Source organism: Pomacea canaliculata, linkage group LG5 (assembly GCF_003073045.1).
Source record: "Pomacea canaliculata isolate SZHN2017 linkage group LG5, ASM307304v1, whole genome shotgun sequence".
Taxonomy (NCBI): domain Eukaryota; kingdom Metazoa; phylum Mollusca; class Gastropoda; order Architaenioglossa; family Ampullariidae; genus Pomacea; species Pomacea canaliculata.
In genome coordinates, this window is record NC_037594.1 from 11,676,097 (window position 1) to 11,692,491 (window position 16,395).

A 16,395-nucleotide genomic window follows, 5' to 3' on the forward strand; every position below is an offset into this window, starting at 1 on the left:
TGTGACAAGGATTAGGTGAGACCTTATTATGATGCTTAAATATTTCATGTCGAGAAAGCATGTGTATTTTCTCCTCACTAAAACCCAAACGTTACTAGAAATTCAGATGGAAAGATTTTATCATTGTATTACCACTAAAAGCAAATTTTATTTTTCATGCAGAGTTGCTGAAAATTGAAATTTGCTTCCAGTTAACGAAATGTACCCAGATAGCATGGAAACATTTTAAAAACGTTTTAAAAACGTTTACATGGTTGTAATAAGGTTTACGTTTTAGATAAAACGTTTTAAAAACATTATAAAAACATTTACCAAAAAAACATTTTTAAGTAAAACATTTTAAAAACATTTTTAAAATGTTTGAAAATAAAACATTTAAAACAAAAATGTTAAATAAATGTTTTATAAACGTTTACAATGTTAACCTTTATGGCTGCGCGTCATGACGTAATTTTTAAAAGACGTCACTATTTGATTCGCGGGCATTCGCTTCTCCTATGGAATTTTAGAGCCAGTCCACGGTGTAGATACTGAAATCCTCACCAAAAAGCTTTTTTAAAGGCTTTGTTATATTTTTCTTATGACTAGGTTTGATAGTTTAAAGTCATTGCAGTTTTTAAAACATCAATGCTACGTAACTAAATATTTGCTATTCTTCTTGTGGATGCACGTACTCCCATGATTCCACGCGGCGCGACATTTTCTCTGCTGATGTACTGTATGTTTGAAAACCAAGGTTGTAATCTTTTCTCTTTGTTTACCATACACGTACTTCAGGTTCTTAATTATAAAACGCTATATACCGTGTTCTAGTACAACACACATTTAATGTATGCTTATTGGGTGTGATGTGTCAAAGTTTACTTTCTGAATTGAGCGCTCGTACATAATCTAACACGTTAAGGCAACTGATAGTTCACATCATGTCGTCCTACTGGACGAAGCGGAGAAAAGTTAATAAAACTTGTAGAAGCAGAGTTGGCAGAACTGAAAGAAGAAAGATGTATTCAATACACACTGATACAAACATTCACGATCCAGTGTCGTAGAGAAGGTGCTCACAGTTTTAGATCTACAGAGTCAAATTAATAACAGTTCGAACCAGCAGACACCAGAACTCTCATCGATAACATCACGCCAGCAATATTTACCGACTAAATACAATTTGGATGAAAATAATGATGATGATGTTGTGAAATCTAATTTTAGTGAATTTGAAGATTATATTGATGATCAGTTTGATTCAGCATATCTTCAGACAGCGACAGTGAAACAGATACAGATTTGGCCACACAGTTGGCATATTGGGTCGCAACATTTAACATTTCCAACAGTTCACTTTCAGTACTTCTTGCCTTGTTGGACAAAAGCATCCTGTAATAACTGCTTGCTTGAATTCATTGCTAAACCGTTATCTATGGCTGAAATGGTACCCCTGGTATTGTGTAATCATTTCTCATTATGGTGTAAATTTGTGTTACATGTCCTTAAAATTTACTTAAGGATGATAGAGTTTTTAATAACATTAAATAACGTGACATTATAACATTGCATGCCACAGAAGCAAACTGCAGTCAATACAATCATATCTCAGCTGAACAAGATTCATGCTATCCTCCCTGTATTTACCATAGTTCCTTGAGTATAACAGTGTATAAAAATTTATGCAGTCATAATCTCTGACGGAAATATGACAGATGAAGTCAAACGTCCAACACTCCCATAAAGACACACAGTTAGCCTCCCTGGTAAGAGTTCATAGAGGATTGTTTATTTTTCAGCACGCGAAACGGTTAGCATACTGGCCACCAAGTGAGCTGACAAAACACCTTAAGGAGGGAGCTCTGCCAGATAGACATACCTGGACTCTTCAAGCTGTTTGCATTTTGGGTTCAAAGGGTACTTTTATACTTTTTTACTCATTGTCATATATATGTATATTATAGAGATTAGATGTTTGATGACTTCGTCAGCCTGGTTAATATTTTTGTGGTCAGTCTCTTGATAAAGTTTACAAGTATTGTTCATATTTATTTTGTAAAAGGTTTTAAGGTAGTGTTAGTGTCTTTAGTCCACGCAGACCTTGCTTAGGGTTTATTGTGGTTACAGACTGGAACATACAGCCGCATGACCATTAACATCTCAGCAAACAGACAGTTAACTGATTTTGTCATGTGAAATTCATATTGTGTGGTAAAGCATTGCATGCCATTATTCTCGATGTTTATTATAACTTCACAAATTAATAACCCTTTCAGATGAGTATTTGGTTGCCAGACGAAAAGTGGATAACAGCCAGTATACATCAAACTTGGATACAACAGATGCTGACAGCACTAAAGGTTGAAAAGATCGGAAGAGGAAGAGAAACAAGTAGTCACATTGTGTCTTGTTTGAGTTATAGAATGACAGGGATTAGGGAATCCCTAGGTTTGGAGAACAACTTACAATATCAGTACAGATTTCAGTATTGCAGTTCATTTCAATTTTTCATGAGGGTAATATTGATATTATGATAGGTATAGCCTAGGAATTATTTATTATTTTATTTCTTAAATCTTTTACTCCAGAAATTCTTAAATTTTCATAATTGTCATTTCACTGCACACTTATTAATAGGTATGCTTGTTAATTAGGTTAGGGCTAGAGAGCCCAGACGAGGAGGAAGAAGACGACTTTAGATGGAAATCAGTGCATCCAGCAGTGCCAGCAGGACCATTGCCAGACTCATTGCAACCACAAGTGGAAAACAAGCGTTTATGCCCACAGGTAAATGCACTAACCACCAGAATATTGGCACCACGACGTGAGCACCCCAGTGACCAACGTAGTGACTCTCAGCAAGGAGTACAAGAGGGACAGACCTCACAACTGCAGCAGTAAAAGGCGTACCCAGAGAGTGTCTAATGAAGGTAATTCAGACAATTTTATATTATGGGTTACTTTTCTTGCTTTTTGTTTTGCCTATTTAATTTTGTTGTGAATTCCCTTCACAATCTCAAGTTGAACATAGTGTTGGTTATACAAGTTTCTTACTGCCTCCCAAATCACCGTTGATTGGCTTCATTCACCTATAAAAGTTAATTGTCCACTTTTGCTCACAGTGCTATGTTCATACTGTTGCAGCATTTGCCTGGCTCATTCTGAAACAAGACAGAGAATTGAAATTGATGCTACAGGAAGTAAAAGATATGGTGATTCATTCACTGATAAGCAAAGACCAGCCTGCTCCAGCAAAGGATGCCTGAATGTTGCCAGAAGATTTGATCCTTCTGATTAGAACACAGCAAGAGCTGTTGGAACTGGATGGACGCCTTGATGATGATTCCTTTCATGAATTACTCGTACGTAAAGCAGATGTCATTGTTAAAGCCATGATTGAAATGATAATCTGTAATAATTTAGGGGAATTTTAAAGCATAGCTTGACATTTTTGAAACACTTATGTTTTTATAGGGAATTCATTTGAGAATGATCAGTTCTTGTCAATCTATCATACATATATAGTGTGGAACACAATAAGTCAAATTTTAAATCCAGTTTCAAAGGGTTTCAGCCTCATAAACTTTATGGTTATTGGGGAAGGAAACATTAAATGTCAGCTTTTTGTGAAAGTTTGCAGTTTATAATTTTTGTATGGCCCTTGAATTGTAAATAATTAAAGCCATGTATATTTTCACTACACCCTTTCTTGTTTATGATGTGTGGCCTACTTTTGACAGATATTTTTCTTGTCTTCTAATGATTTGCAAGTCAAAAGCCTCTCCTGTGTGGGTAGAACGAATGCAAAGGATTGTGCGAAAAGAATCATGTGGCGACTCCTGACCGACAAGGTTGCTCGGAACTATAACTGGAAAGGACAAAAGGAAGAGATGTGTGCTTTCAAGGGACTGAAATGATCTACATGATCTACAGTAAGTGATGATGTATAAATGTTAGTGTATATTATTATTAAAGGTATAGATATATGATATATGTCTACACATACTTTGACAAAAAAGAGAAGTGCAGATCTAAGTGCTTATTTTTGTATAACATGAATTGACATTTTTCATTGCTAGCTCTACAGTTGAAAATTATCTGTAGCTCTTGTCAGTATTAATTGTGCTTCTGTGGGTGAAACTAGCGTAAAAACGGAAAGACATGGGGAACAAGCATAAGCACCATAAAACTGAAACAATATGTATAGTGTGAGACTTCTTTAGTCCATCTTTAATCTATAAACCTGTAGCGCTTCTTTAATCTACAAATCCCATTTTTGCTATCTGCAAAGCTGTACGGAAGAACCGTGGGTGTATGGAGGCTTCCGATAAAGTTAGTGCAGGAGCCATCACAGAGTGGAGACCAATGCTTCAGCAGACAGTGCTGTTCTACCTGTCCGTCGTCCTTCCCGCCCGAGCTGCCATCCGTATCAGAGAGCGACGACTCCTCTCCCAGCGACAGAGAAGTCTAGAGATATACACGTAATGTCTACGATGACTGCAATGCCACCTACAGCCGCCGAATGCCAGTACTGGTCACATAGCCATTCGCTTCCAACGGCAACAGCAGGCAGTCCTGACAGTCCTTTGTCCCTGGCTCTCCTCCACGCTCAAGAGCTGTCTCCCACATATAACACTTCTGTGCTTTTGCCTCCTTTTACTCCTCTACACTGGCATGTATGCCTAACTTTGCTGCATAAGGAACATCAGGCTTATCACCAAGCCACTCTTGACCCTAATTGGGACGCTTGCTGATATTTAGCAACAATGTCTCATATTTGAGATATCTAATAATTACATATAAGAAGGTTTTAGTATGTTAAAATGAAGGCATGTGGATCTGATAGTGTTCTAAGTGCATTTTCGTAAAGCCGCTTTACCAGACATACATGAACTTTTAATTGTTCAGCCTTATTTTACGGTATGGAAATTCTCATATTATTAATTAATTGGAATGATATGTCCCTTGTAGAAGGGTAGAGATGATAATGTGCATGTTGTTATCTACAACAGGGTAACTGTACTTTTTGGTGTATTTTGTACATCATCCAATTGTATTTACAATTCACTGTTTTTTGTAAATCTAAAGGTCTATAAGTTTAGTTTTACTTTAATTATTCCTTGGCACTCTGCACAGAGCACAGTGCCGCACCATCTCACCTTTAAGTATTTGAAATTGAAATATTTACAAGTATTAATTTAAGAAAAAATCCTATGCATTGATTTGTCGGTGTTTAATTAATTTATATTCTTTTTTCTCTTTTTTGAGTTTCATTTATTCATTTTTATCACAAATGGTCACCATTTTGTACTTGCTATTGTATAATGTAAATGTCTCCTGGGTTTATTCCCAACGACACGAAATATGTTTTAATTACAACAAATGAAAATCTTCTCTGTACGTCATTTATGCCATGTTTGAAGTGAAACTGTGAAAAGTATGTGTGAACTGTGAAACATTTACATTAGGTTTCAAAAACATTTTTAAAACGTTTAAAAAAACGTGTCCTTCGAAACATTTAAATTAGGTTTAAAAAACATTTTAAAAACGTTTTTAAAACATTTACATACGAATATTTATTAAATGTTTTTAAAATGTTTTACAGAAAAATGTTTATAAAACGTTTTAAAAATATTTTTAAAATGTTTTACAAATGTTTGCAGAAAACGTTTTTAAAACATTACTTTGATGGGCATGATAAACATTTTTAAAACGTTTTCTGCAAACCTTTTTAAAATGTTTTATGTAAACATTTTAAAACGTTTTTAAAACGTTTTTAAAACGTTTGCATGCTATCTGGGTATAGATCTTTTTTTATTGCTTTAATGGATATTGATAAGGTATGTTTGCAAAATTCAGCCCCTGATTAAAGTTACGCTGAGGAAACAGTTCTATTAAATTTTGCTGATCTACTATTAGGAACAAAGAATAATTTTACAAATTCTTTGAAGTTGTTCGTGTTCGTTGAACCCAGCATAAAATTATGCATTCCCTCCCTCACGCTCTCTCTCTTTTATGTCTGTGTTTATTGTGACATGATTATGCTCTCTAGTTCTAATCGTTAATTCTAGCTTTTTAACTCCTTCATCCATGTGGCTCAACAGATGAACTGATATGTTTTAAGTGAGGTATTTCAATGCGTTCTTTAGGCTTTGACTTCTTGTCTCTCCAATTTTTTTTTCTCCAGGGCTTACAAAAGGTGCGCAGGCGTGACATTTGAGGATGCGATCCAAGGGATAGGTTCCTGCGTTTGAATGAGAGAAAATGACTGAGATAGATGGTTTCTTCTACAACAAAGATACACAGCTTGGCACGCATTCATCATTAAATTTCAAAACATCACAATTTGACTGTTGTTTGGAAAATAATACAAAATGTATTTCAACAATCCCACAAACACATTATCACGGTATTAAGGACGGTAACGAAAAGCAAAATTTCGTGATTGCAATAAGTTTGCCCAGTCAATAGACATGCACAAAACAAATGCTGAGTGAAATATCAATCATGGGGATTTTTAAAGGGAGGACAGAGATTGCAAAGTGATATTATTCGACCGCAACAAACAAACTTTACAAGTGCTGCACACCTATTGATTCCACCTCCACTAAATAAAGCAACTGTTATTAAAACTATAATTCTATTGCATTTAATTATTAATTTTTTATTGCAATTATAAACCAATACCAGCCTATGTGGCTCATTGCCCAAAACTCTTGATCTGTTTGTTTTAAAATTGCAAACCCCAAAATTTGTGATCTGTCAACTTTTCTGTAACACATTATCGAGCTGCATTTTTCTCAAATTATTTTGGCACAAACCCAAATCACTTTTAAGTAACATTACTGCCCTTCATCTTGCAAAATATCTGATCCATCAACAGGAATAGTTCAGCATGTATAAAAAAATAAACAAGACATGCACATGTTCTTGGTAAAAATCCTCAGTTTCTGAACACATTAACATTACTATTAGCACTAGTACACTGGGAAAAAATGTCTGATTTTCGTTATAATGCCCAATGATCAAGCACTAAAAATCTTGACAAGGCATTGCAAATAGGATGGTGATTTCCCAGAAATCGGAAAGGCTTTCAAAGTAACAATTTTAAACAAAAGTAATTAAGATGTAATAATGTAGGCAAGAATTTTGAGCTTGCTCAAAAATCTCATTAAATTTGTATATAGCATAATATATCTAAATACTTCACATTGCAAAAAGTGTCAACATGAACTGATCACAAATGTTCAGCAATAAACTGTAAATAAATAATAAAGAATACAACTACAAGAGATAAGGTATTCCCTGATTTGTTAAATATTATAGGGAGGGGAAAATAAAACTTTGTGCATACAAGCCACACAAGGAAATTGGCCAAAAAAGGCTTTATATGTGATGCAAAAATTGAAGAAATTAAAGATTACTTTTTCTTCTTTATGTTATGGCTAGATTTCAGTGTAATCTTTAAGAATGCACAGTCTTTCACTCTCTATCTTCTCACGCACACTCATACAATTTCTGTTCTTGTTATTGCTGCTGTAATTGCTATGAACAAAACACACAAATCATTAGTTTTATAAACAAAGGTTCCACACACCAAACTCCAGTCAAGTCCATTATGAACTAACAAACTGGCTCTCCTGAAGTAATTTGATGTTGACTGTAGCTGAAGCACAAGCAGCATTGCTACCATATTCCACCAAGCGTGTACAGTAACTCCAGGAGTTGCTTATGAGGTCATAGCGATAGAGATCCTTTGTTTCCACAGTGCGTGAACGGCGACTGCTACCAGCTCTTTGTGTGAACTGACGCATACCACCACACACATAAATATAGTGGTCAACAAGAACCATTGAGGTAAACTTTCTCTCGTCAGGAAAGTCCTCACCATGCTGCCATTTGTTGGTATCCGGTTCATACACTTCAACTGACAAAAGGTTAGAAGTCTGATTACACCCACCCAAGATATAAATCTTTCTGTTGAATGTAAAGGCCAAGCATTCTGCTCTGGCAGTGAACATTTCTGTTCTTATCAGCGTCCATGTATTGTGAAGCACTTGAAAACTGAGGACAGTATTTAGATATGCTTCCTCATCATCAAGTCCTCCAAAAATGAAAATAGACTCTTTGTAGACAGATGCTGCATGATGAGCTATACCCACAGGCATAGGTTCCAAGATGCTCCACTCATTATTCTCAGGATTATACACCTCACAGCTGTCTAAGGGAGGAAAGCCTGGATATGTAGCATAGCCCCCAAAAACAAAGATTTTATTGTCATAGCAACAAACAGCCATGGCACACCTTGCACTGTTCATATCTGCACACCGTTTCCATGAGCCCTCTCTTTGAACATACTGCATCACTGTTGCCATGGCTGCGCCATGCTCATCAAAATGATAATGGTCAAAGAAAATGCCCCAAGAAGTAGATGCCATTTTCCTGAGTGACTGCAAGACGAAAATGATCTATCTTGAATTCAAAATCAAATGTTGGATGATGCTTAATTGAATAGTAATTCTTCTTGGTCTCTGGGTCAAATGCAGTGAAGGAACGATCACTCTCACTTCCTGCTCCACCAGAAAAAATCAACAAGGATTTATTGAACATACCATGTCTTGGCTTGCAGTTTATTTCAAGCTCATTTGTGGCATCTGCATGAGCTTCAACACCTATCCTGTAGACATTTGCTATAAGAATCAGACCACGACAAAATGCATCTCTTATGACCAAAGGATTTGACTCAATATTAGAAGATATATAATCCCGGTCAATTAATGTCAGCCTCACAGACTGGAACAGTTTGGTAAAAGCTTTATGTCTTTCTTCAATATCATACTGAACCCACAAGATAATGGCTTCATAGACAGTTTCTTCTTTGTCCACATTTAGCTCATCTGCTGTAACAAGATCCAGAAACATTATTTCTGGAAGTGTCATGAGACTATCAGATTCTAGTAAATCAGTGAAATGATCCAACACATACATGCGGGAAGATGCTTTCAGCTTGGACAGTGAGTGAAAATCTGCAAACATCATCACCTCCACGCAATTGTCAAGTGTAAGGGCACCATCCATGTGATTCTCACAGGTATGCAGCAAGCTGTCCAACTGCAGCATGCTAGCTGCTGTCAAGACACCTTCAACATTGTCGTTGTTGATTGCCACCTCTCCTGAATACAGGTACCTTACAAGAAGGTGAAGAATGGAACCTGGGACATCCTTCAGTTTTACTTCCTGCTGTCCACTCTCGCAGACATCACTTGTAAACATTGCTCTGAATATGCCCACATCCACGCACGCACACGCATACGCACACACACACACACATATTTCACAAGTGGTTAAACAGAAATGTAGATGGAAATAGAAATTATGTTTCCATATATTGGTTTAACACTAATTACATGGCTCGATTCTTTATTGTTTAAATGCAAAGTACTTCATAAATTATCTCTCTGGCCCAAGACAGTCTGTGAGTTGGGAATAAGGCTTTCTCAAGTCCCTACCACTGATTACTATCATTAAATAGTGCTTGCTATTTCCTTCTTTACATTACAATATCTTAGTTCAAAATGAAGGCTAACTTGGACTTCCATTACCTGAAATAAGGACTGCTGGCTACAAGCACGTTGCGATGGCATTTCACTCGGGTGTCGTCTGCTACGATTGTAATATCGGTAAGCGTTCCTGTTTCAAACATTTCTTGGAGTCCTTTCAAAAGCTGTTCCTGCTGCTCGTTCATCATTTCCTAGAGAAAAAGACCTATATATCACTCTGAAAGATGTCTTCAGCGATCGTCAGCATGCAACCGTCGCAGTTTCTGCGAGTTTGGCCTTAAATGGTCTCGGAAACTGGATCCGAAGGTCATGGACTGAAAAAGGATCTTTCAAATACAGCAAATAGAAACAAATCTGAAACTCTAGCTTTCAAATTGGTATTTTGAGACTGAGAGGAGATAAGTTTAATTCAGGAAATAAAGAATGCATGTAATACAACAGAATATCGGCGAAAATCGCGGCGTCGGACATGAACATGACTCAGTAACAGCTCGGGCGGCTACTCTACACGTGCCTTGGAGTGGTTTCCCCTGTACTGCTCTCTGAATGTTCTGATTTACCGCGAACTATCGACGTCCGTGGATTAACTGACACGAAATTTTCTGGAACGTGTACTAAGAATGTATACAAGCAATCGTGGAAGACGACCACTTAAAAACAAGAAATATGCGCCTGCTACGGGTATTCAGACAGATTTTGAGAAGCTTCTAACCAGTTTTGTACAAACAGACTCTGTAAGATATGAAGCTTTCGCAAAACTTTGGCGAGAACGAAAGTTCTCTCTCATCTATGCAGGGCGCCAATCGGAGAGAGAAGTGAAAGAGGTGAGCTGTAACATCATATCTTGTTTGTCAAGCACTTAGCAGTGGTGGGGTTAAGGCATCTTAGAACTCTATTGCCTGAATGATTGACCAAAAACTGGAATGACTACACATATTAACGTGGTACACATGTCAATACACCATGATTTGCCAAGCAGTTTATTAACAGTATTTCAAGATAATTAAAAAAAAAAACTTAGAAATAATTAGCAACCAACAACAACATTGCACTTTCATACTTTCCATAGGGGTCATCACCAGCCAAGTCACTCATTCACAAATCAGACTGCCTGCAGTGACACTTGCTTCACTCGCCAACGCTCAGAGCAGTATATAGTCAGTTAAAAAAGACAACCTGCTCATAGGCATACCTTATTGGTGGCCTGATGGGACCAGACAGAACTGCCCTGACAGGATATGTCTGTTATGCCCACACAACTCAACTTTTCTTGTCCTTGACTCGTAAGTTGTAAGAAACACCATGAAATGACCAAAATACCTACAATTCAACTGCCATGCATTTACTTAAAGCAAACCCTAAAACAACTTTTTTTATCGGTTGGTTCTGTTTTTGTCACAGTGACTCTAACACCAGTCTTTTCAGTACATAGGTGAACTGCACTTAAAGGTAAACTGTTCCATGATTAATTCTGTACACATGTACGTATGTGTGCAAAACTGTGTATGCATTTGCATGTTGTTGCAAGGGCAGCTGTTTAATTATGTTGTGTCTGTGGGAAGTTTAAGCATAACATAACAGCAGGGGACAAAATTACAAATAGCACATATATTACAAAGTTTAACTCTCTGTTTTGTCAGTTTGTGGAAGAGGCCATGAAGATTGCAGTGCACATGTTTCTGGCGCCATATGGATTTCAAGCTCGTGTTGGAGCCCTGTACTTGCTGTATGGACTGTACTACACTCAACCTTGTGTACCAAGAGTTCAGGTAATTATAGAGCTGGCTAAGAGACAACTGTAAGAGAAACTCAGAGTTTCTTTGTTGCAAATTATTTAGTCTGAAATGTGGCCTATTCATGTGTAAGTCTGGTAAGATCTCTGGCTTAAAAGACATATCATAAAAAGCTGGGCATAGAAATGGAAAAAATATTTTTATTTGTACTTTAATCCTCCACCCAGTCTTTGTATACTTAGTTTAGGTGCACTCTTCTAGTGATCTTCCTTACCTAGAGATGAATTTTGCTTATGCTATGATTAAAAATTATTAGGTGTTCACTGGGCCGCTGAAAATGTTCCATCTTTTTCATTCAACCAAGTAATCTATAACAAAAGAATCTTAAATTTTCATAATTTATAATTTTTATAATTAATTTTAGATTTTCATAATGCTTCTTTCATTCACTTTTATTCATTTTAAAATGGATGTCATATTAAGATTAGTTTTTGATGCTCATAGCTTGGTGACCATGTTTATCATTGACCAGAATTCGTGTATTTGTTATTCCTCAGATTCGTATGAGGCCTGATGCATGGCTCCAAACAGCAGCCCTGAAAAAGGAGATTGAGAAACAGAATCACTATGATACTGGCTATATCCTGAACAAACTTCTAGCTGATGGGGCTTTTCATTTTTGTGCTTTTGCAAATGATGTAAGAGATGAATTTTTTCCTTTAAAGTAATTCACTCCATTGCTCAAAAGCAATTTCATCATGACTAACAGCTGATCACAAAAATTCTAGGCATCCTTGGTATAACAGAAAACATGGCAAATAATGTTTGCACAACTTAAATCAGAATTCTTGTCATGCAAATTTGCTGTAGATCTTTGATTGTAAAGGGCCACATATAAAAGACAAAGTACTTTAGTGCACAATCTTTTTGTGTAAGCACAATGCATCTTAGAGTTTGTGGTTCCCTACAAAGTAGAGTTGTGCAACAGCAGATAAATTTTACTCAAGGGATCAAACTGTTTTGTATATAAGCCAAAAAAGATATCAATATTTTTGTAACTTGATTTAGCAATATGATCCAATGCAGGGTCTTACTAGAGATTTTCTGCTGATTGTGCGATGAAAAAAGTCTTTAAAGTCCTTATTTTTTTGTTTTTTGAATTAGAAACCTAAAGAGCTGTGCTTTAAATGGCTTAGTAAATGCAAGTCACTTGTTTGCCCCTTTTATGTTTCCATTTCTGTGCTTTATATGCAATAAATTTTTCAGACTCACATGGTTTTATTAAAGTAACCTGATATTTTACTTATGCTCCTAGTTTGCTCCTAGTTTTGCATTCCCTTTCCGTGAACAGTATATCCTCAAAAAGAAAATTACTTAGTTTCATTCTGTTTTAGTCTGCAACACGCTACACATCAAATAGACCTGAGTCCACAGGCATGGCAGAGGCTTTAAGAGATGACCGGCAGCCTATTGACGATCTTTTCACAGAGGAAGTCATGGAGGTAAATTAGTAGGGTGTGATACACAGCCCACAGCTGTACATATTTATTATATTTATAATTTTATTGAACATATTGTCATATATGTAAACAATTATAACCTATGATCAGAATGAAAAACTACTGTTATACCAGGGGTCATTTTGTTCCATGCAAGTCAAACATTCCACAGTTGGTTTTTTTTTTTTTTTTTTTTTTTTTGGTTTTTTTTTTTTGTTTTGTTTTGTTTTTAAAGTACGTCAACTTGTTTTGGGGCAGGTCTACCCATGTTTAAGTTTAATTGCAACTTTTCAGTGTAACTGACATAAAATACCATAAACTTTACCAAAAAGAACATGTATAGGTATTATATCAAAATATCATTTCTTCATGACAAGTTAAAGCAATCAAATTAAGTTTTTATAAGAAAAGTAGCCAAGCATTTAATTGAAGTGTAAGCTGTGACTGAAAGTGAAGGAAGAAATATCTTCAGTTTCTTGTACATTTTGCTTCTTTTTCACTTTCTGTGTCTTAGTATTTTTAATAAACATGAAACTCACCTGCAGATTTAGATTTACTGCAAAATATAAATTATACATGATGTTCTTTGCTCTTTATAAGTGATTATTTTCTAGTCATTGGCAAGCTCCTGTACCTAATCAATAATTTTCCCTTTGATCACAATCAGCAGGCTACAGATTACTGTCAGGGTTTATAATTACTGTTCACTTGGTGATAAAATAATGCCTTGGTCATTATTTCTATACTTTATCTTACGTAGTTAGTAGTGTACATTTAAAGATGTGATGAACAATAAACCATGTTAAAAAATTTGTGGAAACAGACCCATTAGAAAGGTAGTATAGTCTTATTACATAACTTTGATCTGCTTGCATTTCAATATAGCAATTTTGATTATGGTTCATGCCACAAGGTTTGTATTTCTTGCTGTTGCAGCAACTGAGTCTTGTTCATACACAGTACCATCAGCTAAAAGTAAGATTGGCAGGTCCAGACGCAATGAGACCTGACAGATCTCTTGACATCCTGCATGAAAAATTTCCAGCCTCTGTTACAGAGTATGTTTTGATGGCAATTGTCTTTTTATGGCATGTCGCATTTGTCTTAATACATGAATAACTGGGTACAGCAATGAAATAAATCATGCTTTATCACCCAACCAAAACTTGATGTCTCTGAACACAGGTTGTACTCCAAACTTTACAAAGGATATATATATTAGTCTTCAGCTTCTTTTGTGAAATTTTTGGTGGTATATTAGAAATATAAGAATTAGTTTTGTAGGGTAATACACATGTTCATCTCCTTGCTCATGCATGCCAATAATACTAGATTATTTTATATTGATTTTTAACAAGAATGAACACATTAAGGCTTTAAGTGCTTTTGCCTGTGACACATTACAAAATGTCCCACTTTCCTGCAAGTCAGATTGTGCTTGAATTTTCATTATCACTCCACTTTGGGTGACATTTTAAACTAGTCATAAGAAATGGCCAGTAGGAATCTGGAAGAAGGGGACAGTTGACTAACTTTTTTACTACCAGACTAAGCCATGCTTTAGCATAGAGATCTCTGACTAAAACTTTCTTATCTTAAAAAAAACTGATTTTTTTGTGCAGTCATTTGAAGAAGCATCATGAGCAGTGCCAAAACAAAAATGACTCAAAGGTGGGCTGTTGTTTGTGTTTATTTTATATTGGCAACCATGTGTATTAAAATTGTTCTACTGTAATGCAGATGTACTTTTTTGCATCCAGTGGGGATTTTTTTTATCTTTTTTTTTTCTGTTTCTTTATTTGTGAGTTTTCCAGAAGGAGAAGAAGAGAAAGACTACCTTTGAAGATGAATCTAATTCCGCTAGCAGCGACATGGATACAACTACTGAGGTAAATTTTAGTAAATTGGCATGATTAGTAAATGTTCTCTTCACCAAGAAGTTTCAGTCCATCAACTAAATCTTTTTTGACTCCTACCATGTAAATTTTAATATATTGAATTTTTATACGATTGGACAATGTTATCAAGGAGACCGGATCATTATTGGGAATCTCATACCCTGTTTTTAGATATCTTTCCTGGATTTGTGCTTTAATTTTCATGTGATCCCTCTCAATTTTGTCACAGTCAAACAGCACGGGTCGTAAAAGAACAAAGCTAAGAAAGCTTGCATTTAAAGGCATCAAGAATCAGCAGCACAAAAAGCACCGCAGTTTACTGGTTGAATCCCCAGAAAAGACAGAGTCACCTAAAAAACGTGGACGTAAGGATTCTGACCTTTTCTTTTAGAATGAAATGTAGTAGGAGCTATCATTAAGTTCTGTAAAGGCATAGTTAACCACAATTTTGACCACATGATATCTGGATGTTATGTATGTATTGCACTACTTTTGATCAGTCTTATATCATTGTGTCTCTACAAAGATCATAAAGTTAAAGCAAATTTCTTCATTTCAACATGTGATAGACCTGTACAATGACTCAGTTTCCATATTAGGTCCCAAGAAGGACACAGACTTGAGCAGTAAACAAGCATCAGAATCTGGCACTAAGCTTGAAGGGCACAGTTCAAAGCCAGGCAGTTCAGGTGACAAAGTCATTCTGAATATGCCACAACTGCAAGAAGGAACGACACTAGGAGGTTGGTAATTTTATCTTTGTTGTTTATAATTATGATTAGTTTGGACAAATTAACATTTTTACTTTTGTCTGTCTGTGCAAATGAATTTAGCATTATCTTTCACATCCATGTTCTCTGCGGTCAAGAATCACAATGACTAATCCAGATTTTCACTGCACCAGCACACATTCAGTTAAAAGAGAAAAAAAGCCTTGTATTTTTGCAGCTTACATCATTTGTGCACTTTTGAAAAATGTTTTTATTGGAATTCATTGCTTTAATCAACAAGACCCGTTTGCTTGTAATCTAGGAAAGATGGTTCAGACAAAAAGCTCTTAAAGTACATTGGTTGTGTCCACAGCAGAACAGTTAATGCCAGGAGAAGAGATTACTAATGCCAAAACAGAACACAGCAAGAGACATGATGATGAAGAACACAGTGTCAGAAAAACACAAGGACCCAAAAAGAAAGTTCGCATGGCCCATCAAGTAGAGTTAGGGATGTTGACCAAGAGAAAAATTGGAAGACCTAAAAGCCCCAAGAAGCAGTGAGAATGAGTAAATAAATGCTTGTCTGATTTTTGGGATAGACTTGTAGGCATATTGCAATAACAACATTATTATTGCACACAAATGCCTACTTTTGTTCTCATGCTGCTTTGTTGTTTTTCATTTAAAATTTAATTGGACACATTTTGTTGAAAGATGATGGAGATGAAAAAGTTTAATTGCAGTCAGTATTGGGTAGTATGTACTTGTTGCCTTTTGTTATTAGAAAATTCCATTAGCATTCCTCAAACATTTTGTTATGCCTTCACAGAGCTAATTCAGGTGTGCAAATCTGCAGTGTCATCATATACAGAACCTCAACCCTGATTTTTTTTTAAAGCTATGTGACACTAATGCAAGAGTAATGGTTATAATAAAACTATATGTGGCACTAATGCAAGAGTAACGGGTATAATAAAACTGTATGTGGCACTAATGCAAGAGTAATGGGT

At 35.9% G+C, this 16,395-nt stretch overlaps 2 protein-coding genes across 5 annotated transcripts; one reads left to right on the forward strand and one right to left on the reverse strand.

Moving 5' to 3' along the window:
* Positions 1-6,333: 6,333 nt before the first annotated feature.
* Positions 6,334-10,033, reverse strand: LOC112564024 (kelch-like protein 18). Its single transcript, XM_025238560.1, is given in 3 exon segments — positions 6,334-8,409; positions 8,411-9,259; positions 9,585-10,033. Coding segments are annotated over 3 exon segments (1,806 nt in total). The 5' UTR covers positions 9,731-10,033; the 3' UTR covers positions 6,334-7,598.
* A 26-nt stretch (positions 10,034-10,059) lies between these two features.
* On the forward strand, positions 10,060-16,338 carry LOC112564022 (snRNA-activating protein complex subunit 1-like). Of its 4 annotated transcripts, XM_025238557.1 has the most exons (11): positions 10,291-10,366; positions 10,944-10,991; positions 11,183-11,311; positions 11,833-11,973; positions 12,670-12,777; positions 13,711-13,832; positions 14,397-14,445; positions 14,589-14,663; positions 14,902-15,037; positions 15,272-15,415; positions 15,756-16,338. In XM_025238557.1, the coding sequence occupies exons 3-11, from the start codon at positions 11,198-11,200 to the stop codon at positions 15,944-15,946; spliced, it is 1,080 nt and encodes a 359-aa protein (XP_025094342.1). In that variant the 5' UTR covers positions 10,291-10,366; positions 10,944-10,991; positions 11,183-11,197; the 3' UTR covers positions 15,947-16,338. The 4 variants fall into 4 exon arrangements, with proteins under 4 accessions (XP_025094340.1, XP_025094339.1, XP_025094342.1 ...); XM_025238555.1 differs by lacking the exon at positions 10,944-10,991 and having other exon boundaries at positions 10,060-10,366; positions 15,759-16,338; XM_025238554.1 differs by lacking the exon at positions 10,944-10,991 and having other exon boundaries at positions 10,062-10,366.
* Positions 16,339-16,395: the final 57 nt, after the last annotated feature.

Excerpts from the sequence above, each read along its gene's own strand:
- LOC112564022 (XM_025238554.1), top strand. The coding sequence starts at position 10,163 with ATGTATACAAGCAATCGTGGAAGACGACCACTTAAAAACAAGAAATAT. Across the intron at positions 10,367-11,182 it reads CGGAGAGAGAAGTGAAAGAG|TTTGTGGAAGAGGCCATGAA; the intron begins GTGAGCTGTAAC and ends CTGTTTTGTCAG. Across the intron at positions 15,416-15,755 it reads AGAAGGAACGACACTAGGAG|CAGAACAGTTAATGCCAGGA; the intron begins GTTGGTAATTTT and ends TTGTGTCCACAG.